The 27,492-nt window shown below is 36.6% G+C and overlaps 1 protein-coding gene across 3 annotated transcripts in view; it reads left to right on the forward strand.

Annotated features, from left to right (window-relative positions):
- LOC105481891 (MIS18 binding protein 1) overlaps window positions 1–27,238 on the forward strand; it is a 54,711-nt gene extending 27,473 nt beyond the window's left edge. For 2 of the 3 annotated variants that reach the window (XM_011741674.3, XM_071100227.1), the window contains exons 9-17: window positions 701–852; window positions 1,670–1,763; window positions 3,770–4,598; window positions 12,610–12,782; window positions 13,751–13,911; window positions 19,499–19,647; window positions 24,180–24,267; window positions 25,860–25,914; window positions 26,102–27,238. In XM_011741674.3, coding sequence (XP_011739976.2) covers window positions 701–852; window positions 1,670–1,763; window positions 3,770–4,598; window positions 12,610–12,782; window positions 13,751–13,911; window positions 19,499–19,647; window positions 24,180–24,267; window positions 25,860–25,914; window positions 26,102–26,205 — 1,805 coding nt within the window. In that variant the 3' untranslated portion in view covers window positions 26,206–27,238. The remainder of the gene's footprint in view (window positions 1–700; window positions 853–1,669; window positions 1,764–3,769; window positions 4,599–12,609; window positions 12,783–13,750; window positions 13,912–19,498; window positions 19,648–24,179; window positions 24,268–25,859; window positions 25,915–26,101) is intronic. The other variant, XM_011741675.3, reaches the window with a different exon arrangement.
- The last annotated feature ends 254 nt before the right edge of the window (window positions 27,239–27,492 follow it).

The raw sequence follows: 27,492 nt of genomic DNA on the forward strand, positions 1-27,492 counted from the left end.
TAGTTGAAACATTAACTTACATTAACTACATACATGAAGAAATAGAAGAGGAACAGTTATTAGCTTTCTATTTATTTGATGTGCAGTTAGGATGAACAGGAATTTTTATTTACAAAATGGATTAACCTTACTATTTTGTCTTTAGATGTGACTAGGAAGATCCAAAACAGATGGTCATGAATAATACGGCTGTCTAGGCTTTTTAAATTTTTTTTTGAAGGAAAAAAAGTGATTTGAACAAAATATAGCCCTATACAGAGTGATTCTGTCCAAATAAAATTGCTTTATATCCTAGTCAAATTATAACAAATATTTATGACAGAGGGATTAGACAGATTATCATTATTATTTCTGAGACAGGGTGTTGCTCTGTCACCCAGGCTGGAGTACAGTGGCACAATCACGGCTCACTGCAGCTTCGACCTCTCTGGCCCAAGCGATCCTCCCACCTCAGGCTCCCAAGTATCTGGACCATAGGCATGCCCCAACCTTTTATTTTTTGTAGAATCAGTATATCACTATTTTGCCTAGGCTAGTCTTGAACTCCTGGGCTCAAGCAGTCCTCCTCCCTTGGCCTCCCACAGTGCTGGGATTATAGGAGTGAGCCACCACACCTAGCCTCAAAGTTAATTCTTCATGTAGAAAAGCAGCTTCCCTTTTATGTAACCATTTATTGAAATCTCCATCTTTGTACTCATAGAACTGAAGAGTAATAAGCACAGTGAGTCGCCAGGAGCTACAGAATTAAACATGTGCCACAGTAATTGCCAAAATAAACCAACATTAAGGTTCCCAGATGACCAAATAAATAATACTATTCAAAATGGAGGAGGAGATGACTTACCTAATCAGGTAAGGCTTTATTGTACACTGTATAGTACAAGCTGATATTTAGAGGGGTGATTTACTACTGAAAAGGTTTGCAACCATATCAGGGACATGAATTCTGTTTTTTTTTTTTCTTTTGAGATGGAGTCTCCCTGTTGCCCAGGCTGGAGTGCAGTGGCGTGATCTTGGCTTATTGCACCCTCCGCCTCCTGGGTTCAAGTGATTCTCCTGCCTCAACCTCCACCTCCTGGGTTCGAGTGATTCTCCTGCCTCAGCTTCCCGAGTAGCTGGGACTACAGGCGTGCGCCACCACGCCTGGGTAATTTTTGTATTTTTAGTAGAAGCGGGATTTTACTATATTGGCCAGGGTGGTCTCAAACTCCTGACCTTGTGGACCCACCTCAGCCTCCCAAAGTGCTGGGATTATAGGCGTGAGCCACCACACGTGGCCATGAGTTCTATTTTTCAAGTATCAGCTTTTCATTAACTTGGGGACTGAATGTCTTGATATTTATTTTCCATGTCTCTCAATGAAAAAATGCAGGCAACAATAAAAGTTTTAGCTTTTAGAGTAAAGCTTAAATAAAGCATATTTTTAAAAGCACTTGAAAAACCACAAAGTGTTAAATTAATATAGAAAATATGTAAGATAATGGATACCCAGATGTTGCTTGTAGCACTCAGGGTCTGGCAACTGGATTTCTGACTGTGTCCACTAATGAAATTTGTGGAACTGTAAGTACCTAGAAATTTGTATGCTTGATGCATACTATGAAAATGCTTCAGATCATGTTTAGGTAGCAGTTTTAAAATAAAACCTAGGTATCTTTTTGTTTTGAAGGAATTAATTGGAAAAAAAGAATATAAAATGTCTTCAAAGAAACTAAAAATTGGTGAAAGAACAAATGAAAGGATAATAAAAAGTCAGAAGCAAGGTAATATATCTTTAATGGTTTTTTTAATGATAAGCAGAAAGCTACTATTTGAAATGTTTTTAATATGATAAAAGTGATCTTGTAAATTTCCTCATGTAAAATGGCAAATTATATAATGGTTTTAAATGTTTGGTTTTGTTATTTTTACATAAGATGATTTTCATAATAAAATAGCCCTTTTAAAAACCATCTATACTTACAGGTTTGCCTTCTTTAATCTGGGTACTAAAATATTTGTTTAGATCACAAAATTATATATCATTTAAAATACGCTTACAGGAATGTGTAAAGAGTGAATCCTTTTATGAATTTACTACAATAATTTAGTTTCAAGTGTGGATTTTCAGAGTAATTTAATTGGAATCTTGCATGCTATAATTTACAGCCTTTCCTCTAAACATTAGCAAGTTTACAGTTTCATGTTGAGCTAAATCCATTCGTTTTATAGCATTTTTTCTGTTTTATTTCCTCTTATAAGTGAAAAGAAGTGGAAGTGAAGAACATTTATTTGTTTGAAGAAGATAGGAAAGCAGTGCTGCTTTATACTTCCGAGTTCATACTCGGTTAAAGTATCCAAGATAGCTGGATCTTTATTAAATAATTTATTAAAATTAACAAATACTCTGGAAATATTGTTCAAAATTAGAATGTTGAAAATTTTCAAATTCCCAATTGAACATTTGAATTGGATTTATATGAGAAGTTAGAAGAAAATACTTTTCTCAGAATTTGAAGATATATGATGCCAGTGGAAAATCTTGCAGACACTTTCTAAATTATTTTGATTAGTACCTTTTTCCATGGATTGTAATTTAGAGGCTTCTTTTCTCCCCAGCATTCAGTATTATCTATCAGTCTCATTTTGTCAGTCATCTTGTAAACAATAATATATGGAGGTTGTTGTAATATGTTTCTATGACAGTGGGATGATTTGCAGTTTATATGTATTTCTAATTACAGTTGGATAGTTTCAGTTAATTTGACTTCTCATTACTTAGGTTTTGAATTGATGAATTGTTCTCATTTTAATTTGCTTTCTTTAATGACAAGGTATAATATAAGATTCTCAGGTTGTTCTGTTTTGCTTGTTTTGTACTTTATGGTGTTTGGGGGGATTCATTTTGAGTGTGTTTCTATGACCACCATTGGCGATAAAAGTGGAACCATGCAGAGGAAGTTCCATGTCCTCCTAACTAGCAGAGCCCATATAATGTATACTTACTTAGTAAGGTTTCAGTGACTACTGGTTTTCTTATATCTTCTGAATATTTTACCTCCAGGGCTTTGATTTAACAAGTATTTACTTATTGCCTACTGTATATGTGAAAGGCTCTGTACTAACTCCGGCAAAAAAAAAAAAAAAAAAAATCAAACCATACAGATAAAGTTCTAACCATTAATTATTTTTGCCAGTCTGATTGAAAGACAAGTGTGCAGTTATAATACATGTCTCACTGTCAAACATGGCATTATTTTAAAGTATTCTGGAAACTTGAAGAAGAGCTTTCATTCAGTATAGGGAATGTGTACAAGTTTGTCCACTAGGTGGGTTAGAGAATAAAATCGAAGCAGGTAGTGATTTTGTTTATAGATGAATGAAGAACATTTTCAAAGCAGAGTGGACATTAATGAAAGTAGAGAACCAAGAAAATCTGAGGAATTGCGATTTTTGTGGTTCTGAACATAGAATACAGTGGAGATTTTGACAACAGTGAGAGATTGGAACTATGTGGAAGGCCAGGCAAAGGAGCTTATTTATATGTCTACTAAAAGACTGTGAGAAGTCACTGTCAGGTTTGTATAAACAATAGTATATGTTTACAGTTGAAGGGGCGGTGGTCTGAATAGACCTGGGCTTCAGAAAGATCAAAATGACAGGAGGTTATACAGTGTAGCTTGTTTATAAAAATAGTGTCTTTTCTCTGTGAAAATATATTTTCTGTGCTTATATTTGTTTATAACTAATTTGAGATTTTGGTCTTTGGTTTTGTCTTATGAAATTAAAGAGACAACTGAAGAATTGGATGTATCCATTGATATTCTAACCTCAAGGGAACAATTTTTCTCAGATGAAGAAAGAAAATACATGGCCATCAATCAGAAGAAAGCTTATATTTTAGTAACACCACTTAAATCTAGAAAAGTGATAGAGCAAAGATGCATGAGGTATAATCTGTCCTCTGGCACCATTAAAGCAGTAACAGATTTTGTAATACCAGAGTGTCAAAAAGAAAGTCCCATCAGCAAGTCCACGGAGACTTTAGAAAATACATTTGAAGGTCATAAAAGTGAAAACAAGGAAGATTGCAATGAACGTGACTTACTTACTGTCAACCAGAAAATAAAAATATGTAACCTTGAAAAGGAACAAATGCTCACCTCTGACATTAAGAAAAATACCAGACTATTACCAAAATTGAAGAAAATAGAAAATCAGGTAGCTATGTCATTTTATAAGCATCAGTCCTCACCAGATTTGTCAAGTGAAGAAAGTGAAACAGAAAAGGCAATTAAAAGGAAAGCTGAAGTTAAAAAAACCAAAGCAGGAAACACCAAAGAAGCAGTGGTTCACCTGAGAAAGAGCACAAGAAACACAAGTAATATTCCAGTGATTTTGGAACCTGAAACTGAAGAAAGTGAATATGAATTTTATATCAAACAAAAGAAAGCTAGACCTTCCGTCAAAGAAACTCTTCAGAAGTCTGGTGTTAGGAAAGAGTTTCCAATTACTGAGGCAGTAGGATCTGATAAGACAAATAGGCATTCCTTAGAATGTTTACCTGGTTTAATTCAGGATAAGGAATGGAATGAGAAGGAGTTACAGAAACTTCATTGGTAAGTAGTTAGATTTCATTCTGAAATATCTACAGAGCAGCCACAAGACAGTTAAAGACATAAAAACAGCAATAAGGGGTTAACATGGAAGATGTCATCAAAAGAATTGGGAGAAATTACAATTTGTACAGGGAATGGAGATAGAATACAGATAACTTCTAGTGGTATTTTGTGGTCATCTCTAATATGAGGAAATTATGAGGAAAGCCTAAGTATGAGGAAAGTAAAAGTGACCTTCTTTCATTCCCATATAATATTTCAAGATAGCCAAATGGTACTCTCTCACGTAACTTCATGTTTTAAGAAATTTGTTGTTTTATTTTGTTTTGAGTCTTGCTCTGTCGCCCAGTCTGGAGTGCAGTGGCGCAATCTCGGTTACTGCAACCTCTTCCTCCCGGGTTCAAGCGATTCTCCTGCCTCAGCCTTCTGAGTAGCTGGGACTACAGGCACACGCTGCCATGCCTGGCTAATTTTTACATTTTTAGTAGAGACAAGGTTTCACCATGTTGGTCAGGCTGGTCTTGAACTCCTGACTTAATGATCCATCCACCTTGGCTTCCCAAAGTGCTGGGATTATAGGCATAAGCCACCGGACCCGGCCTAACAAATGTTTTGTAATTAACTTTACTGTTATAAAACCTTAAAGCTGAATTCAAATTTGTAGGTTACTTGATGCAGTCTTTTGCCTTTATAGGGAATAAAATAGAGTTTCAAATTGATGATTTTTTTCCAAGGTTTTATATTTAGAACAGAAATTCAAGAAAAGCTCAGTTAAGAACCTGCTCTTTCATTCCTTCATTAAACATTTACTTATTTGGGTGCCTCCTATATGCTACGTAGTTTGGAATGTTTGGAGATACAGAAATAAAATAGACAAGGTTATTTTCCTCAAGGAGCAATTTAGTAGGAAAGACAGATAATACAAAAGTAAGCCAGTAAATAAAAAAAATTAATTGTGATACATTCTGTGAAAGAAACAAACGAAATTGATCAGGAAAGCTCTCTTTTGGTTGATGCCACTTAAATGGAGATCAAAGGATGAAATGATGTCAACCACATAAAGAACTAGAGAAACAGCATTCCAGGAACAGAGACAACCTAAACACAGGTCCTAATGCTAGGAATATGTTGATATGGGAGGAACTAAAATAAGACTACTGTTATTAGAGCATAATGAGTTGTAGGGGAATGGCTTGAGGTGTGAGCAGAGCGGCTGTGACTATATTGGGCATAACCTTCTGGGTCATGATTAGGAGTTTTGTTTTTAGGTGTAATAAAAAGACATTTAAGCATGGCATATAGTTTGAGAAGATGCCTTTGGGGAAGTAGACAAGGCATTAATTGTGGGGTTGTTGGAGTAGTCCATTGTTGTCTGCACTGATATGGGAACTGAAAAAATGGAGAAAATTGGATTAAATCTAGCAATATTTGTACAATATCAAATACAAATCCTATCAATTATGTGTCACCTGACCTAAATAACTTGGTAGATGGTGGTGTGGCAAATATTTGAGGAAAGAATAAGTTGAGATTGGCAATTGAGTTTCTTTTTAGACAGTTCTATGTGGATTGTCTTTTAAGAGGCAGGTTTCAGTGAGATCTAGGCTACAATATAACTTTGGTAAGCATAAAGATGGTATTTGAATCCAGTAGATTGAACTGATGAGAAAACATAAGGAGATGGTGTGAAGAGAAGAAGGGCATAGTCCTGAGCTCTGAGAGAAGTATTTAAAGGAGGGAGAGGAGTAGGCCAGTAAGGGGGAAGAACCCAGGACTAAGTCATATTGCAGAGACCAATAGTGAGAGTCTTTCAAAAGTGTGGGAGTGATTTGTTGTGCCTATTGCTGCTGATAAATCAGGTATGTTAAGAATTGGATATGGCTACATAGATTTAAGTTTCAGTGGTCTAGTAGTATTGGAAACCAAATCACAGTTGAGTGGTTAAAAGTGAATAGAAGGGTAAAGAGACAGCCTAGGTGTAGACAACACAAGAAATTTGGCAATGATGGGAAATGAGAACCACAGAGATAATAGAAGAGAATGTGAAGATAAAGGAAGATGTTTGGTTGCTTACTTGCTTATTTGTTTGTAAGATGGCTGTTGCCAGAGTATGATGGTATGATGATGGAAGTGATCTAGTGAAAAGAAAGGAAGATGTGATTGATAAAGGCAAGAAGAACACAGAACTAGACCACATCTAGTGTTCTACTGCCTTGTGTACTCCCCAGACTTAGAACAATTATAATTCAATTCATATCTGCCTTTAGAAACATTCTTCCTAGGGCATCTCTGTGAAACTCTACTATTCCTTTTTAAATTTTCTAAATATTCCTTCTCTGTCTTAATTTCAGGCAGAAAAGGCAATCTTCCTTCTTATTCCCCAAAATTATTTTTCTTGTTTGCTTTCTTGCTATAGTATCCCCCTCAGTGATCTTTTGTCCTCACAAAACTCTTTCTTTTTTGTACAATGAGTCCCCAGTCTGTATCTCTGGCCCTGAATTCTTATATTTAGATTTGTATTTCCCTTTGTCTGCTGGGCATTACTATATAAACCTCACCTATGGGTCTGACGTAATATGTCAAAAGCAAACTTATTTTCCCCTGCTTGCCTACTTTGCTAACATTTCTTTTTCTGGAAATGTAATTCTTTCCATCAACTACATTTAAACTCTTTGTCATTATTGATTTTTTTAAAAATTCAATTAGTTGCCAAAAAGCTATTCCACAGAGTCATTCTATCTGCACCTTCTTTTCTTGACGTTACCCTTTTAGGTCTTTGACGCCTTTTGCCTGAACTATGGAAGTAGTCTTATTTGTAGTTTCTTCTTTTTGCCTCTGTAACCTTTTTTATACATCTCCAGGTTATTCTTTATACATTGTTGTGGTTCTGATCAAAAACTTGCATTGCATTCTTCCTAATCTTCACATTGTGTAAAGATTCTTCTGCCTTTCATTGAGAGCAATCCGTATTATAGGCTTGATTATCCTTTCCAGCTATATCCCTTATCATTTCCTTATAATAAAGCTTCTCAACCTTTACTGTATATTCAGATCATCTCAGGAGATTTTACAATGCCTGAACTGTAGAGATTCCAGTTCCCAGTAAGGTGGAATAAGTACACTCCCCTCTATTTCTTCTCTGCAGCTATAAAACCTAGACAGAGGCTGGTGCGGTAGCTCACGCCTGTAATGCCAGCACTTTGGGAGGCTGAGATGGGTGGATCACCTGAGGTCAGGAGTTCAAGATCAGCCTGGCCCACATGGTGAAATCCTGTCTCTACTAAAAATACAAAAATTAGCTGGGCATGGGGTGCATGCCTGTAATCCCAGCTACTCCAGAGGCTGAGGCAGGAGAATCTCTTGAACCCAGGAGGCAGAGGTTGCAGTGAGCCGAGATTGCGCCATTGCACTCCAGCCTGGGCAACAAGAGTGAAACTCCGTCTCAAAAAAAAAAAAACCAAACCCTAGACAGAATGTATGGAGCAGCTTTTTGTTGACTTAGAAAAGTAGATAATAGCAGGTCGATTGTAGATTGGAATTTTAAGTACCACCAAATTAGCAGTGAGTTTCTAGTATTTTGTTTGATGCCCCACAAGTGAGACTCGAGGATACTAGAAACCTAGAAGTGGGCATTGAAGCGTAACAAGGAGGGTTTAAAGAGGAGCTCTCCAGTTCTGGGTTGAGGAGCAGAAAGGGGGACTTCTGACACTCAGAAACAGTGGAGGAAATCCCCAGTTTTTTTGTTTTTTGTTTGTTTGTTTGTTTTTTTGACTTATTCTCTTAATTCCATGCAATCCTGCAGGGGCTACAATCACAGCATCAGCTGGGGCTGAGATATATCTAAAACTGAGAGATGAGAACCTCCTCTACAATTAGGAATGGTTGTCTCAAAATAGTGGGGCAAGTACCTGTTGCTTCTGTTCTCTTTCTGCTGTCTGTTGCTTGGTATTAGACAAAAATTCAGTTGTGTGAAGCATACAGCAGAGCAGAGTAATGAAGCCCAAGCTTTCTGGCCAGAGAACTGACAAGGAAAACTCCAGGGTACCGAAAATCACGGAGAGAAAGGAACTAGGAAAAGCAACCCCATAAAGTTGTTTATGAACTTCTCTGCCACCCAGGAGTTGTACATATGTGGACATGGTCCTAAAGAGCATCTAAAAGACTGAGAACTGAACTAAGCAGTAGACCACACGCAGTTTCTAGGCTAGCTACTCAGTGTCCCACACACTAGGATAGATCCTAGCAGCACTGCAGAGCTTTGAAAAAGGAAACTGACGTTGAAACGACGATAGTAGACTCAACATATAGCTTGGAATACAACCAGGTTGATGATCTGCTAAAATAAAAATAGTAACATTTCACTTGAAGCAGTAAAATATTGATTCTAAGTAGACTGTTCAAGTTAAGTATATTTAATGTCATCCCTAGAGCAACTTCTAAAAGAAAACTATACAAAGAAATAAATTCAAACATAAATTAAAATACCAGAAAATCAGATAGCCCAAAAGAAGGCAAGGAAGAAGAGAAATGGCGGATTTTTTTTTTTTTTTTTACATAGAACAAGCAGAAAACAAATAATAAAATAATTGACCTAAATCCAACCTAATTAAATTAAATGGTCTAAACATACCAATTAAAAGACAGATTGTCAGAATGAATTTAAAAACATGATCTAACTATATGCTGTATACAAGAAACTCACTTTAGATATAATGATATAGGTAGTTTAAAGGATAGAAAAATACTATCTAAACACAAATCAAAGCTTGAGTGGTTGTATTAATATCTGTCAAAATAGACTTTAGTAGGAAGAAAATAACCAGGAATAAAGAAAGACATTACAAATGATAGAAGGGTCAGTCACCAGGAAGGCATAAAATTCCTAAGCGTGTATGCACCTGACAATAAAACCTCAAAATACGTGAATTAAAAACTGACAAAGCAGCAGACTAAACTGCAAGGATAATTAAATCCACAATTATAGGAAACCACACTGCTTTTCTCTTCGTATTCGATATAACTGACAGAAAATTAGCAAGTGTAGAGAACTGAATAACACCATCAGTCATTTGTATCTGATTCACATTTACAGAACATTCCACCCAATAATAAGAAAAAGAATAGGTTATTTCCAAGGATAGGTTGATCATTCATCAAGATAGAACATATACCAGATCATAAAACATCTTAACAGATTTAAAATCGCTGAAATTATACAAAGCATGTTCTCTGCTAATAATTGAATTAAACTACAAATCAATAAAAGGAAAATTTCCAAGTGGTTTAAAATTAAATAACTTACATTTAAATAATCTGTGGGTCAAAGAAGAAGCCTCAAAGTAGAAAATATTCTCTTTTTTTATTTTTTTCTTTTTGGAGACGGAGTCTCATTCTGTCACCCAGGCTGGAGTGCAGTGATGCGATCTCAGCTCACTGCAACCTCCGCCTCCTGGGTTTAAGCAATTCTCCTGCCTCAGCCTCCCAAGTAGCTGGGATTACAGGCGTGCGCCACTATATCCAGCTAATTTTTGTATTTTTAGTGGAGGTGAGGTTTCACCATGTTGGCCAGGCTGGTCCTGAACACTTGACCTCAAGTGATTCACCCACCTTGGCTTCCCAAAATGCTAGGATTACAGGTGTGAGCCACCAGCCCGGCCAGATATTCTTAACTGAACAAAAATGAAAATATATTAAAATTTGCAGGATGGGCCTAGGAGTTCATAAACAACTTTAAAGGGTGCTATACCAAGTTCCTCCCTCTCCCTGATTTCTGTCGTACTTTATACATAGACAAATTATGGTGCATTCTTTCAGTGGACTACTAAGCAGTAAAAAGGAAGAACTATTGATACATACAACAACCTAGTTGAATTTCAAAGGCATATTGAGTGAAGGAAGCCAACTCAAAGGCTTATATACTATATGATTCTATTTATATGACATTCTGGAAAAGTGTGCTACACACTTTTAAATGACCAGATTTCACGAGAACTCATTATCAGAAGAATGGTACCAAGAGGGATGGTGCTAAATCATTCATGAGGAATCTACCTCCATTAACCAGTCACCTCCCCCTAGGCCCCACTTCCAATACTGGGGATACATTTCAATATGAGTCTTGGGTAGGGGCACATATTTAAACTATATCAATAAATAAGAATTATTTAAACCCAGGATTCAAGACAAATGGACCTTAGAATAGCATACACAAAAGTAGAAAGAAAGAGGGCACATTTAGAAATACTGAAAGAATGGGTGTGGGGTTTGTGCCTGTAGTGCCAACCACTAAGGAGGCAGAGTCAGTGGGATCGCCTGAGCCCAGAAGTTGGAGGCCACATTGAGCTATGATAATGCCTGGCATTCCTGTGTGGGCAACAGATCGAGACCCTGTCTCTTTAAAAAAAAAAAAAAAAAAAAAAGAAAAGAAAAATAAAAAAGGCCAGAATGACTGGAATACTGAAAGTTGACCAAAGAGCAGTACAAGATGAGACTAGAGAGTTGGGCAAGGAACAATACAGCATTACACTAAGGATTTGGGGTTTTATGCTAATAATGAAACAAGTTTTAAACATGGTGTGATATGTTTAAGTGTGTCTTTTTAAATTATCTGGAATAATCTAGAGGAGATGTATTAAGTACTAGTTTCTTATTAAATACATTATTATTTGTGTTATATAAAATAGTTCTTTTAGACAGTCATAGATTTAGAAATTAGCCACACACACAAATAGAGAAGCTTGAGTTCCCAAGTCCTTCTAGTTTTTCACTTTAGAATACCTGTGGAATGATTAATTATGTAAAATAATTCATTAACAAGTATTTAATGCTCATAAGTATTCTTTTCTGCATGAAATAGTATGCTGTGGTCAACTGGTAGCTGTTTACAAGAGCTGATTGTTAAATTCTGGGGAATTTTAAAAATTGAGTGTTAAAGTCATTAAAAATTAAATTATATAAACTTATAATTATTTAAAACAAAGATAATGCTCAAAACTCATTACTTCCTAATTATTTTACATTTTATTACATATGTTCTCTTGTATGGCGGAAATACTATATAATTGTGTGCTATCACACGTGTTTTATCAACTCCACATTCAGTGACATGTTGGTAGCTTGACATCAACCCCAATGGGAGTATTTACCCTTTGAAAATCATCAGACTTTATAAATCAGAGCTGTTTAACCCCAGAGAGCTGATTAAAAATTTTCCCAAGTAGAAATAAAAATATTTTGCCAAAGAAACAGATTAAAAATAAAGACGTGGTATAGTTGAAATAACATTGTTAATATCACTTTTATGGTAATTGATGAGTTACATAGATGTTTTCTGACTAAATTGTCAATCTAACCACAATGCATAAAATCTTTATGGGGAGAGTGGGGGTGGTAACTTGTATACCAGGTTCTAAATCATTTACAAAGGAACTTGTAGAATGTAACTCAAATGTTAAATTAGGGACTTCCTTATAGTTTTCTGTATTTCAGTTTTCATTTTCCTTAATTAAGAGAGCATTTATCTAAAATACTGAGTTCTACAAAGTATAGTAGAATGAAAGCAAGCATAACACTTTTTAATAGCTTATAACCTAGACTGTATAAGAGAACTAAGAGCTTATTGTCCAATATACTTAGCACCAGTAAGATTTAAGGTAACAGTGTAGAAAATTTGGTCATGCCAGAGTCTCCTAAAAAACCGTATCATCGATTAGTTGGACTTAGAAAAAAAAAATGTTGAAAGGCTGAGGGTCATTTTTCAGGCTTAATAAAACACATCAAAATAGTTAGAAGACATCTACTAGATAGGTAAAATTACATCTTCATATTTTAAGCACTAGAGTAAGTTATTGAGGGGAGGGAATAATATCTTTCTTAATTGTTATCCAGAATGATTTCGATAAAACCAATTCCTTCATCTCAGTAAATCTCATTAATTCAGTGGTATGCTTTTAAGAGGTTATTGTCATTGGTTTGAATTTCTTATTCTTTAATTGGTTTTGATCTTCCATAGTGCTTTTGCATCTCTTCCAAAGCACAAACCTGGTTTCTGGTCAGATGTAGCTGCGGCTGTAGGTTCTCGATCTGCTGAAGAATGCCAGAGGAAATATATGGAAAATCCCAGAGGAAAAGGATCCCAGAAACATGTCACTAAGAAAAAGCCAGCCAATTCCAAAGGCCAAAATGGTAAACTTTGTAGTAAATAGTTTTTTTCGTAGTACTTAGTGTTGATTTCTGATCACTGAAATCAGACATGTTTTATATTTATCCATGAATATTAATAGGTATTTTCTTAAAATATTAAAGCTAGAAAGAATTTCAGAAATCATGTTTAATTTTTAAGTCTTACCTAGGTCTCTACTTCCATCAATAGTAGTTTAGTAGCCTTGTGCTTTGAGTTTTAGGAATTCTGCAGTTAGATCCAGAGATTTCAGTATCTGAATTATTGTTCTGAGGGTTTAATTAAAAGGCACTTGGGTCAGATCCCCAAGTAATTTATGAGAAAGCTCAGAAAATACTCAGTTTTCATAGTCCCATGATTACATACTCCTGTTCATGAGTACTAGTAAAAGGTTGATTATGCCAGAGAATTTCTATAATGAGCATTAGTGAGAACCCAGTACCCCATCATAATTCAATAAGGTTTATATATTTTAGCAAAATCAATAAATTAGGCATTCAGCAAGAGGCAGTGTAGAGGCAATCATTCTTGCAATGTAAAGATCTTTTTGGCCAGGCGTGGTGGCTCTGCCTAATCTTAGCTTCTTCATGAGTATCCTATGGGCTAATCATATTGCACAAATCCCAGATCCCAGTGTAGAAATAATCATTTGTTCTATAGGAGACTTGTAAAATAAAAAGCTAAGTTTTCATTCTCTTTTTCCTTTCTTTATCTATATTTTTTTAGAGAGATGGGGTCTCACTGTATTGCCCAGGCAGGTCTGGAACTCCTGGGCTCAAGCATTCCTCCTGCCTTGGCCTCCCAAAGTGCTGGGGTTACAGGGATGAGCCACTGAGCCTGGCCAAGGCTGAGTTTTTTTGTTTTTTTTTTTTAACATGAATGCACAATTTAGATTTTGCAAAGGCTATTAACTTTATAGAGCAGTTACTATAAATAACCAAATCCTTATCAAAATGGTTTGCTGACTCTTCAGGCAAGCGAGGTGATGCTGATCAGAAACAAACTATTAAGATAACTGCCAAAGTGGGAACTCTTAAAAGGAAGCAACAGATGAGGGAATTTCTGGAACAGTTGCCAAAAGATGACCATGATGATTTTTTCAGTACAACACCTTTACAGCATCAAAGAATACTGGTAAGAGGCACAAAATCATTGTTTTCCTTATCTGTATTGACTTTTATATCTTTCATTTTTATGTATGGTAGTGTTCATCACTAATATTTAGGCGAAGGATCAGTAGCCTCCCTAGACGTGATCATAGTCTTATGGCAAACAATGTGCTGATATATGCCATTCTTACTAGTTTCTAGAGTCTGCACTTCAGTCGGTTCAAAGGTAATGTTTGTAGAACCAAACAGTAAAGTAAACCTAGAATTAGGCGAAACATATATAAAGTTTAATATACTACCAAGCAAACTTTTTTTTAAAGGTGATAAAAGATACTGTGTAGTAATTGAAAATAGGGATTAAATGATAGTAGCACAGTATTAAAAGATTTGAATGTATGAAAGAATTTTTGTCATATGAAGAGTAGAATAAGTAAATATTTCAGTGACTGGAGTAATTCACAGCAAATAAAACCAAGCTAGTATCTGTAATATGAACAAGTCATTCAAATGTTACTGGAATAACAAAAAGTACCAAGATCACAGGAAAAGTGTGAAAAAGAAGAAATTCAAAAGGCTTAATAAACACTTGGGGAAGTAGTCATTTTAGTTAGTAATTCAAGAAAGTAAAGTAAATTATATATGTATACTTTCTAAATTACAGAATCTTAAAAAAAAAAGTAAGTTAAAATATCCATTGCTAACAGAAGCAGTGCTGATACTGATACAGTCATACATCAGTGGGCATACAAATTGAATCGTACCTTTTAGTAAGAAAGCATTATGGCAATATATTATAAAAGCCATAAAGATTTATTCTATTCTTGAGAGTTTATCCTAAGAAATCCAAAAGCCCCAAATCTTTGCAAGATATTTATTGCAGTTTTATCTTTATAGCAAAAAACTGGAAACAATCTGTATATCCAGTAAAGATGTTTTTCATAAACACAGTGAAATACAATACAGATATTAAATGCACATTTGAGACTTTCTAGAATCTAAATATAAATGTTAAGAATATTAAGATTAGCGGGGCGTGGTGGCTCATGCTGTAATCCTAGCACTTTGGGAGGCCGAGGCGAGTGGATCATGAGGTCAGGAGATCAAGACCATTCTAGCCAACATGGTGAAACCCTGTCTCTACTAAAAATACAAAAATTAGACGGGCGTGGTGGCGCATGCCTATAATCCCAGCTACTTGGGAGGCTGAGGCAGGAGAATCGCTTGAACCCCCTAGACAAAGATTGCAGCCACTGCACTCCAGCCTGGCGACAGAGCAAGACTCCTTCTCAAAAAAAGAAAAAAAAACAAAGATTATTAAGATTAAAGTAATGCAGAAATGTGTGGATAATAGACAACTGGACTATTGAGTATAAGAATTCAAACAGTTAGTGAGCTAGACATAAGCGTAATTTTTTCATCTACCAATTTCTTGTCATTAAATCATCTTCAATTTACAAAGGCTACACAACGCTTTACAAAGTTTAGTAACATTAGCTGGGCCCCCTTTTTGCTTACACTGGTTATAAAGGGAAGTCTTAAGAGAGCCACCAGAGGCCCTGACAATGTTTTTTCAAAACACTGTGGTCCACTAGGGGTTGTACCCTTTATGTTATCCCACCATCATTTCAGGTTCTATATGTGTATATTTTAGCCTAAATGCAATAGTAGCATCATAAAGAACAGAACTGCCGGGCATGGTGGCTCACGCCTGTAATCCCAGCACTTTGGGAGGCCAAGGTGGGCAGATCACCTGAGATCAGGAGTTCAAGACCAGTCTGGCCAACATGGTGAAACCCCATCTCTACTAAAAATACAAAAATTAGCTGGTGTGGTGGTGGGCATCTGTAGTCCCAGCTACTCAGGATGGTGAGGTGAGATAACTACTTGAACCCAGGAGTGGGAGGTTGCAGTTAGCCGAGATGGCACCATTTTACTCCAGCCTGGGCAACAAGAACGAAACTCCGTCTCACAAAAATAGAAATGTAAAGAACAGAACTAAAGTAGAAATAGACAGCAACAAATTATCTCATTTTCTGTGACATAGTTAACACTGCTTGAGTTCCTACTGAGGGCTAAGCATAATAGTAAGTGAATTAGAGTTTTGTTTTGTTCTGTTGATACGAAAGGTCAGATTTGTTTGCATATCGTCTATGCCTGCTTTCGTGCTACAGTGCAGAGTTGAGTAGTTAGAACAGAGACTGGACCACAAAACCTAAAATATTTACTATCTGATTCTTTTTTTTTTTTTTTTTTTTTTTTTTTTTTTTTGAGACGGAGTCTCGCTGTGTCGCCCAGGCTGGAGTGCAGTGGCCGGATCTCAGCTCACTGCAAGCTCTGCCTCCCAGGTTTTTACGCCATTCTCCTGCCTCAGCCTCCCGAGTAGCCGGGACTACAGGCGCCCGCCACCTCGCCCGGCTAGTTTTTTGTATTTTTTAGTAGAGACGGGGTTTCACCGTGTTAGCCAGGATGGTCTCGAACTCCTGACCTCGTGATCCGCCCGTCTCGGCCTCCCAAAGTGCTGGGATTACAGGCTTGAGCCACCGCGCCCCCCCACTATCTGATTCTTTACGGAAAACATTTGCTGACCTCTGGTCTACATAACCTTTAGAAATAGGTGTTATTATCTCTGTTTTACACAAGAGAAATTAAGTCTTTTAAAGGCTAAGGCTCGTCCTTGTCCTTGTTCCTTGACCTTAAAATTTCTAGCAGACACAGCCTAAACCTGTGCAACCAGCAGACCCCCATCATTCTTGTTTATCTTCTGTCAGGGAGAGCCTCAGCACCCTAGACCTATATAGTGTAGGATGAATCCCTTCTGTTACTGGCAGCGAATCCATACGGGTCTGCAGAAACCACAATTCTTACCTCCTCAGAAGAAAGAATTCTGGCCAGGTGTGGTGGCTTATGCCTGTAGTCCCAGCACTTTGGGAGGCCAAGGTAGGAGGATCCCTTGAGCCCAAGAGCTTAAGACCAGCCTGGGCAATATAGGGAGACTCCGTCTCCATTTTTTTTTTAATAATTATAAAAATTTTTTAAACAGAGAATTTGACCAAGGAAACATAAGGCAGAAGGAGAAACCAAGGCAAGTTTTAGTGCAGGAATGAAAGTTTATTAAAAAACTTTAAAGCAGGAACCAAAGGAAGGAAAGTACTCTCAAAAGAGGGCCAAGCAGGTGACTTGAAGGATGGTTTAACTTTGTGACTTGGGGTTTTATATGTTGGCATGCTTCTGGGGGTCTTGTGTTCCTTCTCTCCTGATTCTGACTTTGGGGTGGGCTGTCTGCATGCCCAGTGGTGTGCTAGCACTTGGGAGGGGAGCAAGTTACAGTGTGTTTACTGGATTTGCACACAGGCTCACTTGAGGCTTTCTTCCCTTACCAGTCGAATGTCCATAGGAGGTCATATACCAGTTAAACTCCTCCATTTTGCCTCTTAATGCACATGCTTGAGCCCACTCGCCCAGCTTCTGAGATCTTATCAGGAAGCTGCTCATCACCAATTTTAGGTGTTTCTGTTTATTGAGAGATTGCCTTTCCCTGGTGCTGGCTGCGATTAATTATTATTTTAGAGACACAGTTAACAACCACCTGACCATCATAGGATGGTTGCCTAACAACATTCCTGGTAGGGGATGGGGAGGCCTGCTCATTCCCTGCTTATCCCTGACTAGCTACCTGCTGTAACATTCCCACTTCCACAAGTCACCAGTCAAGGTTAGCTGTTTCCAGCTGGAAGAAGCTAATGGTGTTTATGGCCCAGGGGAGGTTAGGCTTGTTTCCAACCCAGAGCTGTTTCAAGCCCAGGGGAGGTTAGGCTTGATGGCTTGTTTCCAACGTAGTCAGTGGGATGGAGCTGGGAGGAATAGAAAAGATGGAGGAAGAGAGAGAGATTAGGGCCCCATACACACATTAAAATTATACACCTACATGTGCAAACAAATGGTGCACTGCCTCCAAACAAATCCCCAGTTAAGAGGACTGGGTAGAGTTCCAAACTCCTTGCCTCAGTTTCAAACAGCCCCCACCAGGGGACTGAGTCCAATGTGAACAAAGCCCTGAGGGTGCCACAAATACAAATGCGTAAAAATGGGCAAATGGTGACACCAACAGCTAAGTCTAAACAGAGCAGAGACCCAGCAACACCCTGAAAAGAGTCAGAGGGAGGCTAGGTGCACATCAGCAGCTCACCCGGTTCCAACGTTTGTCGACTTCTTCAAAATGTCACACATTGTGACATATCAGTGAAGCTTTGGAAGCAGCAGATGCTGTGACAAAGAGAAAAGGAGGTTCCGCAAGACAAAGGCACATTGGCAGCTGCTGGAAGCTCCCCTAATGTTCTTTCTACGGGGTCAGCTAGCCACGAGCAGCTGGCATTCACAGGTGGCTCCATGGCCCCATCTAACAGAAGATCAGATAGGTGGGTCTGGAGCCTCCTGTGAATACACAGGGCTCCCTGTATGGGCCACCAAAAATTGTAACCAGCATAGGAGTCCAACTACTCGCCGCTTGTGAAAAGAAGACAATATAACAAGAGCAAGGTGTGACAGAGTTTTATTATCTGTGCCAGCAAAGGGAAGTGTGGGTGAAATTCCAAAAATTCCAGTCTTCAATTTGTGGAGAGAACATAGGAGTTTTTAAAGAGAGAATGGTTTGGAATGCAGGAGAGGAGGGGTTAGGAGGTGTCAGGTGGCTCAGTGTGCTTCAACAGCTTATCTTGAAATATTATTCCATTTGGTGAAGGGGCCAGCACCATCCTGGGCCCAACCAGGTTACAAATTAATTGTAGTAAATCTTGCAGTAAATTTCTAGATGGGAGTGAGTTTTGGCCTTGACTGGGGAGAGAATTATTAAAGTATCCAGTTTGTGCCAGGATCCAGCCCCTGAAGCTTCTAAGGAAATATATGACCAGATAAACGAGCATGGTGTGCACTTAAAAAGTGTCTAGGTAAATACATGTGCATAAGGCATGGGAGCACAGAATGGGTAAAGAAAGGGAATGGAGGTTCACATTTTGAGGCTGTATTTCAAGATGAACGGAAACACATATGCAGTTTATCTCAAAGTTGTATCTTAAAATTGGGGAGAAAGGAATAAAAAAGTTTTAAAACCTGGTTTGAAGCCACACTACTCGGTTACAGGCTGAATAAAGAGGGTGACAAATACAGTTTCTCAGAAACATTTAATAGAGACTTTTGAGCAGAAGCCATCTCTTGGGTGGCCACAAGATGGTGGATTTATGCACTGTTATCACCCCAGACCCAGGGTTTATATACCATAGGGAATTTGCCTAAGGGACGGATTTATGGTAAGTATGTGTTTACAGTAACACCAAGGTTGTTTTGACCTAAGGACAAAATTTCTGGTAAGTACATGGAAGTAGAAATCTTAGAGGCATTTTCCAGAACCGGGTTTAATCAGAAGTCAGCATGGTGAATTAACATCTAAAATGGAGTTCCTCTAGCCTCTACTCCTCTACCTACTATTGTTTTTAATTATCTAACTTGAAAAGTTATAAGAAGGAGAACCAACCTATCAGTCCTCCAAAAACTGTTTTGTGATAATGAGAAAATACATTTTATGGGGTGTCTGCTGATAATAAATACTTGTTTTCTAGTTGCCAAGTTTCCAGGACAGTGAAGATGATGATGATATTCTGCCAAATATGGACAAAAATCCAACAACTCCATCATCAGTTATCTTTCCATTGGTAAAAACTCCTCAATGTCAGCATGTCAGTCCTGGCATGCTAGCTTCTATAAATAGGTAAATATTCATGCATATGATATTTTAATTCTCTGCATCAGAGTAGTGAGGAACATTTAAACATTTCATGAGGACCATAGATGCCAGTAATGGGAAGAGTCATTATTTAAAAAATCAAGGATGTATAGTTTCTAGAAGTTAAGGATGGACAATTTCATCAAGTCAGGGTTCTATTCAATAAATAGCACTGTGATATAATCCACATTTACTTCTGGATCAATTCAAAATGGATCAAGGTTTTACTTGTAAAAAATTAAAAAAAAAAAAAAAAAAAAACTAAAGAAACCTTGGAGAATTATTTTATAATACCAGATTAGTGATGGTCTTTCTAACTATAATATAAAACCTACAAGCCATTAATGAAAAGATGAATAAAGTCAACTGTATAAAAATGTTTAACAAATTTTACCTGGTACCAACCACTACAAACAAAAGACAACCTGAGAAAAGAATATATGCAGCTTGTCACAGGCAAAAGGCTAATTTCTGTAATATATACAGCATTCCTACAAATTAACAAGGAATGCATTGTTAATTTTCGTGCATTGCTAGTGAGAAGGTAAATCAGTGCGATCTTTGCAGCAACAATTTGTAAGTATCAAAATTATAAATGCACATACCCTTTGACTTAGGAAGTTTACTTACAGAATTGTGAATGTACAGCTTATTCATGGTAGCATTGTTTAAATTGCAGTACCTCAAAAATCTATCAGTAGGGACTAATTAAATGAATCCTCGTCCATTATGTAGTCATAGAAATTAATGAAGAGCCAGGCACAGTGGCTGAAGCCTGTAATCCCAACACTTTGGGAGGCTGAGGTGGGAGGATCACTTGAGCCCAGGAGTTTAAGACCAGCATGGGCAACATAGGAAGACCCCATTTCTACCAAAAGAAAAAAAAAAAAGTTAGCAGGATGCAGTGAGGAAAGCCTGTGGTCCCAGCTACTAGGGAGGCTGATGTAGAAGGATTGCTTGAATCCCAGAGGTCTAGGCTGCAGTGAGCTGTGATTGCAACAGCTGCACTCTAGCCTGGACAACAGAGTGGGATCCTGTCTCAAAAAAAAAAAAAAGGAATTAATGAAGGTATTTTTTATGGCTGTTATGATAAAATGCCTAAGATACATTAAATGAGAAAAAGGTAGATGTAGTGAATAATATACTGTTTGTGTAAATAGAACCTATATGTGTGTATGCATATATGTATATACTTGTGTGTGTGTATATAATTGCTTTTATTAGATTAAGTATTTCTAAAAGGATGCATAAGAAACCAAAACATTGGTGATCTTTAGGGAGAACTAAGGTAGCTAGAGGAAGGAGAGGGGGGCTTTTGAATTTTGAACCATGTGAATACAGGAACAATTTGAAACATATACATAAATAAAATTAAGAAAAAAGTAGGGGTGACTAACAATAAAATTTCACCAAAAAAAGATGGAAAGTAGTAAGAATGAGGCCTGAAAATAGGCTATTCCATTTGGAGAGTAAGAGGCTATTGCTGATCTTAGAGCAATTTCCACAGAATGAGAGGCAGAAGCAAGATAATAATGACTGAGAAAAAAACTATTCAGTACTCTCAGGAAGCCTGCTAAAATTGTAATTTGCACTTATTGGATAAAAATATAATTTTCCTAGGCATCTAAAAGTTATTTTTTATTTTAGTTTTTAGTGCAGGTGAAAGCATATTGAGAATACAATTTTGGACAAACTTTTTGATAAGCACTTTGACCAAATCATCAAAAGCCTTAAAATATTCATCCTTGGCCGGCACGGTAGCTCACACCTATAATCCCAACACTTTGGGAGGCTGAGGCCAATGGATCACGAGGTCAGAAGTTTGAGACCAGTCTGGCCAACACAGTGAAACCCTGTCTCTACTAAAAATACAAAAAATTAGCCAGGTGTGGTGGTGTGCGCCTGTAATCCTACCTACCAAGGAGGCTGAGGCAGGAGAATCGTGTGAACCCAGGAGGTGGAGGTTGCAGTGAGCCGAGATCACGCCATTGCACTCCAGCCTGGGTGACAGTGCGAGACTCCGTCTCAAAAAAAAAAAAAAAAATTCATCCTTTTGGCCATTGAATTTTATTAGACACTTTAAGGAAATATGAGATTTGGACAGGCATGTATTTATATGAACAAAGATGTTCACCATAAAACATAATACTGAAAGTTTGAGAATGACCAAAACATCCAAAAATAAGGAAAGTTATTAAGATTTATCCATATAATGGAATATGAAACAAATCATGTCTTCAAGAATGTTTAATGACAGAAAAATATCCAGTGGATAGTAGTTTTTTAAAGCTAGGAAAACTACATTCAGTATGATCCCAATTTTATGTAACAAATTCATAAGGAAGGAAATTTCTTAACTTACACATCACCAGCCATTATTTCTAGGTTATAGAATGACACCAGTGTGGGTTGTGAGTTTTTGTTTTTTGTTTTGGGGGATATTTTCTGTCCATTTACATCACTTTTACAATTAAGGAAATCCGATAGACTCACTTATGTCATGTATCTATACTGTCTAAAACTTTTTCTTAAAAAAAAGATTTTTTTTTTTTTTTTTTTTTTTGAGACGGAGTCTCGCTTTGTTGCCCAGGCTGGAGTGCAGTGGCCGGATCTCAGCTCACTGCAAGCTCCGCCTCCCGGGTTTACACCATTCTCCTGCCTCAGCCTCCCGAGTAGCTGGGACTACGGGCGCCCGCCACCTCGCCCGGCTAGTTTCTTGTATTTTTTAGTAGAGACGGGGTTTCACCGTGTTAGCCAGGATGGTCTCAATCTTCTGACCTCGTGATCCGCCCGTCTCGGCCTCCCAAAGTGCTGGGAATACAGGCTTGAGCCACCGCGCCCGGCCAAAAAAAAAAAGGATTTTCTTAGGCTTCTTCACTATCTTTGACTTTACTATCTCTAGTAATTGATGAACTTTTCATAACAGTTTTAAGTAATCAAACAGTTGTATCACTTCAGAAGTGAAAAACTCTTTGTCTTCAGAGACATCTCTTTGACAATAGACTTACCAGTTGCTGATCCTGAACAAGTGGCTAGGCCTGTTCATTTGTTTTTTGTTTTTGAGATGGAGTTGCTCACGTTGGAGAGCAGTGGCACGATCTCGGCTCACTACCACCTCCATCTACCAGGTTCAAGCAATTCTCATGCCTCAGCCTTCCAAGTAGCTGGGATTACAGGCACATGCCACCGTGCCCGGCTAATTTTTGTATTTTTAGTAGAGATGGGGTTTCACCATGTTGCCCAGGCTGGTCTTGAACTCCTGACCTCAGGTAATCCACCAGCCTCAGCCTCCCAAAGTGCTAGGATTGCACCTGTTCATTTGTTAAGCAGTTTGCTAATACCTGATGAGGTCTATTCATTGCTATATAGCAGTGTTTGATTCAGATAAGTATCTTAATACAGTCACATTTCTACATGTCAACTTTAAGGTTGTTCCCAAATAGTCATAAAGAACAGGATACTCAGGTATGTAAGATCTTAGAGCCAAGGGAGAGTATGGAAATGGGTGTTCAGCTGGTATTAACTGTCATAAGTGGGATTAGGAATTGTGGGTTTAAGGAATTAAAAACAACCAACCATTCTACTTGGCTTTTAATCTCGTCAGTTATGAGTCAAGCCTATTTACTTGTAAGGGAAGAGATAAGGTAAAGGAAATGAAAAAAAACAAAAAAAAAATTTGGTGGTTGGTATGGGGAATTCAAGAAAGATAAAAGTTTTGTAGAAATAAAAGGCTTGATGAGCTGGATTGGAAACCCAGCACAGTTGGAAAAATTGAGGGTTTTCAATCACCAGGCATATCTTTAAAGTGAATAAACTGAGATTCAATTAGTATAGGGAAGGAAGTGAACAATGGTACAGCAAAAGGGAGTCCAAGGACCAGAGGTCTCAGTGGGAGTTTTGGAAAATGAAGAGAGGCAGCAAGATACTGGAAAGAGCGTAGACAGTACAATGAGCAGTAAGCAAAGCATAATTTCCCAAAATAGTCTTATTCATTATTTCCTTTAAAATGTTTGAGCGTTTTGCCCATCTCCATAGGCACATTGTATTGTCCTCTTTAAAATACAGAATGTACTTTTTAAAGATGGAAATACATTTGAGGTCAGGCATGGTGGCTCACGCCTGTTATCCCAACACTTTGGGAGGCCCAGGAGGGCAGATTGCTTGATGAGCTCAGGAGTTCAAGAGCAGCCTGGGCAATGTGGCGAAACCCTGTCTCTTAAGAAAAATACAAAGATTAGCCAGGCGTGATGGCACGTGCCTGTAGTCCAAGCTACGTGGGAGGCTGAGTTGGGAGGATCACGTGAGCCCAGGAGGCTGAGGCTACAGTGAGCCATTATCATGTTACTGCACTCCAGCCTGGGCGACAGAGTGAGACCCTGTTTCAAAACAAGAAATACATTTGAAATTAATTTAGGCAATTGTTGTTCAACCTGTGGTTAAAAGTATGACAGTTAACTGAAAATTATTAAGTTGACTTAAAAATATTGTTGACTTAAAATTATTTTGTATTCAAACAGGAATGATTGTGATAAATATGTTTTTCGTATGCAAAAATATCATAAAAGTAATGGTGGTATTGTCTGGGGCAACATCAAGAAAAAATTAGTAAGTATTTTTCTTTATCCAACACATATCTATGAAACAACTTTAATATATGATAAACTGTGGTAGTTATAAGTGATGTGACAGTCCCTGTCCCTAAAGTGATTATAATGTAATAAGTTACAATAATGAAGCCATGAATGAGGTAAGTACATAAGTACTGTAGGATTACAGATGGCATTACATAGACTGAAACATTGGAGCAAGGAGAAAATGGGTAAAAACTTTGATTTTTGGGAAATGAAGGGTGGTAAAAATATACACAGGTCTGGGAAGGATATTTCAGGCAAAACACAAAAGCTTATCTGTTCAAGGATTAAAGAATAATTCAGACTGAGTCATGATTCTCATAAAATAAGACATTTCATCAAATCCTATGTAGCTTTAAAATGGTTTCAAGTGTTTTTCAGATGTAGCTACTTAATTTTATTTTTTTATTTTTTATTTTTTTACATTCTAACATTTAAAATCCAACTACAGAAAAATTTTTAACTAAAAGATGCCTTAATAGAATTATCTGTATCCCTCAGAGAAAAGATTAGGACAATCCTTTATCCCCTTGAATTACTTTTTAAATTTTTAATTTTCTGATTTTAATTGCAATAACTGATTATCAATCAGATATAAGTACTAGGATTCTGAAAAAAGTATTTCATCTCAAATTTCGTCAAAGTAAGTAGGGAACCCCCTTGAGTCCCTTGCTTTATGACACTGAGCAAGTTACTTAAGCTTTCTAATATCATTTTATTCATGTGTGGTATGATAATGGGGATCATGATTATATTGATTTATGTTACCAAATGATTTTGAGGGCTAAATGATATAATATAGTGTTTTACCTCATGTCAGAAAAAAATACATTTATATCACAGTCTGTGAGCATGAATTTATATCTCAAAAATTTCTTCAAACAGTACTTACTCTTAGTATAGGGGCTATTATATTTTTTATTCTGTTACTTTTTATTTTTAAAAGATTTAATGATTGCCAGCCATGGTCAATAGTTTGATAAGCATTGTAATGTGTGTGAGCATGTACTTCAAACTTGCCATTTACATTACCATTTTAGCCAAGAATTTCAAGTACAGAGAATTAAAATTCTGCTAGTACAAAACATTGTACTGTTAAATTAACAGACTGTAGGTAAAATACAGTAATTACTATTCTGTATAGTAATTACTATACTGTAATAGTATAGTATTGTAATTATAATTACTATATATAATCATGATAAATTTTGTTTATATTTTATGTTTACTAAACCAGTATATTCATTACCTAATTACTTAGTACATTTTGGCAACTTTTGGAGGCCCATAGACTATCCTTTAACTGCTATAGCATTAGTTTATAGTTATGAGTAGTGTTTGCCAGCAGTGGAAAACAACATTGAGTAAGTCATGGTTCTTGCCCTGAATAAACCCAAAAGAGAATTAGGCATTTCACAGATAATTATAATGTGATTAAATGTTGTTATAGGCATAGTAACCTATAGTTCAAAGTAACCTGGGGATAAGCATGCTTAATTTTGTCTAGATTTGAGGTAGATTTCACCAGGAGGTACCATTTAGCTATTAATAGTAACTCTTTTATAGGTTGAAACTGATTTCTCAACTCCAACACCAAGGAGGAGAACCCCACTTAACACAGGTAATATACTTACAGCTTTCTTTTGTGGCTCAGTTCTATTATAAGGTAGATTCTTTATTTAAATGGTATTAAAATTAATTGCTCTCAAGTGGACAGACTTAGCATTTTATTCCTTATAGTTGTTTTCAGTTTTATTGAAAGTACTTTTAGAAATTTATTAATCTTTTTATTAAACTTCTCTTCACAAATTTAGGAGAAAACTCTGGTATTGGAAAACTTTTCACTAATGTTGTGGAATCTTTAGATGAAGAAGAGAAAGATTATTATTTTTCAAACTCTGATTCTGCATAGTAAAATGAGAAAATATGATTCCTGGGATTTTTACCATAAAGCAGACAGTGTGTTTGTATTTTCAACTGGAGTACATGTATTTTCTTTGTAAAGTAGCTTCCTATGAAAATGTGGACTTCTTTGAAGGTTTTATGTGTTTGTGTTCAAACTAAAATATCCTTATTGCTGCAGCTTACTAAAAATGTAAAGAAAATTGTTTTTGCTTGTGTAGACATCTGTACATTTGTTTTTGCATATTAAAATATATAGATACTTTTTAAATATGCATCCAAGTCTTTTTACTTTAAGAAAAACATTTCCCAAACAGATTTTTTTTTTTTAATTTCAAGAAAATTTTGCTACCATTTAAGTAAGTAAGGGAGGGTGAGAAGGATGACAGAGGTTGTACTGGTAGCTACTGAATTCATGAAAACTTTTAAGTTAGCATTTGTTACCAGTTATTATCCAAGCCAGAGTAGGATTTGTTACCAGTTGTTATCCAAGCCTAATGTTTAAATTACACATTGTTGGAATTAAATTACACATTGTTGACATGCTTCTCTCCTGATTGTTTTTATTTTATGTGATTGGCATATCTATGAAACCTATGTATATTTAGTTTATTGCTTTGCCATTATTTTACTAGATATTTATTTTATTTTACTAAATAATTATTTTACTAAATAATTATTTACTATTTTGTTCTCTAATTTTTAAGTGTTATTTACATATGCAGATACAGCTTAAATATTTTGACTAGATTAGAAAGTTAATAGATCCACCATTAGTAATCAATATATTATGTCATAATAAACATCCTTTTTCTTTCACTGAAATTTCGTTTAGAAATAAACTTATTTTCGCTTATTATGTTTTGAAACTTGACATATAGGATATTTTCCTTCTGGCTACACATTCATCTACCTTTGTTCTCTATTTAGATTATTCAAATAAAGTTAGTTTGCTTTTATAATATTTGTTTCTTGTTTTTTGTTTGTTACTAATTACTGGGTGATAGAAATAAAAACAAATCACGAGTGGTCCTGTTTAAAGTTTCCTCAAAAAAAAAAAAAAAAAAAAGTAACATTTTCTTGTTTCTTAAGTGTTTTAGTCAGAGCAGGCCTGGTGTCATATACCTGTAGTTTCAACTACCTGGGAGGCTGAGGAAGGAGGATTGCTTGAGCCTAGGAGTTCAAGGCTGAAGTGTGCTATGATCATGCCTGCAACTAGCCACTGCAGTCTAGCCTGGGCAAGAGAAAAAGACTCCTCTTAAAATAAATAAGTAAATAAAATAAAATAGTAATAATC

Source organism: Macaca nemestrina, chromosome 7, assembly GCF_043159975.1.
Source record: "Macaca nemestrina isolate mMacNem1 chromosome 7, mMacNem.hap1, whole genome shotgun sequence".
NCBI classification, from domain to species: domain Eukaryota; kingdom Metazoa; phylum Chordata; class Mammalia; order Primates; family Cercopithecidae; genus Macaca; species Macaca nemestrina.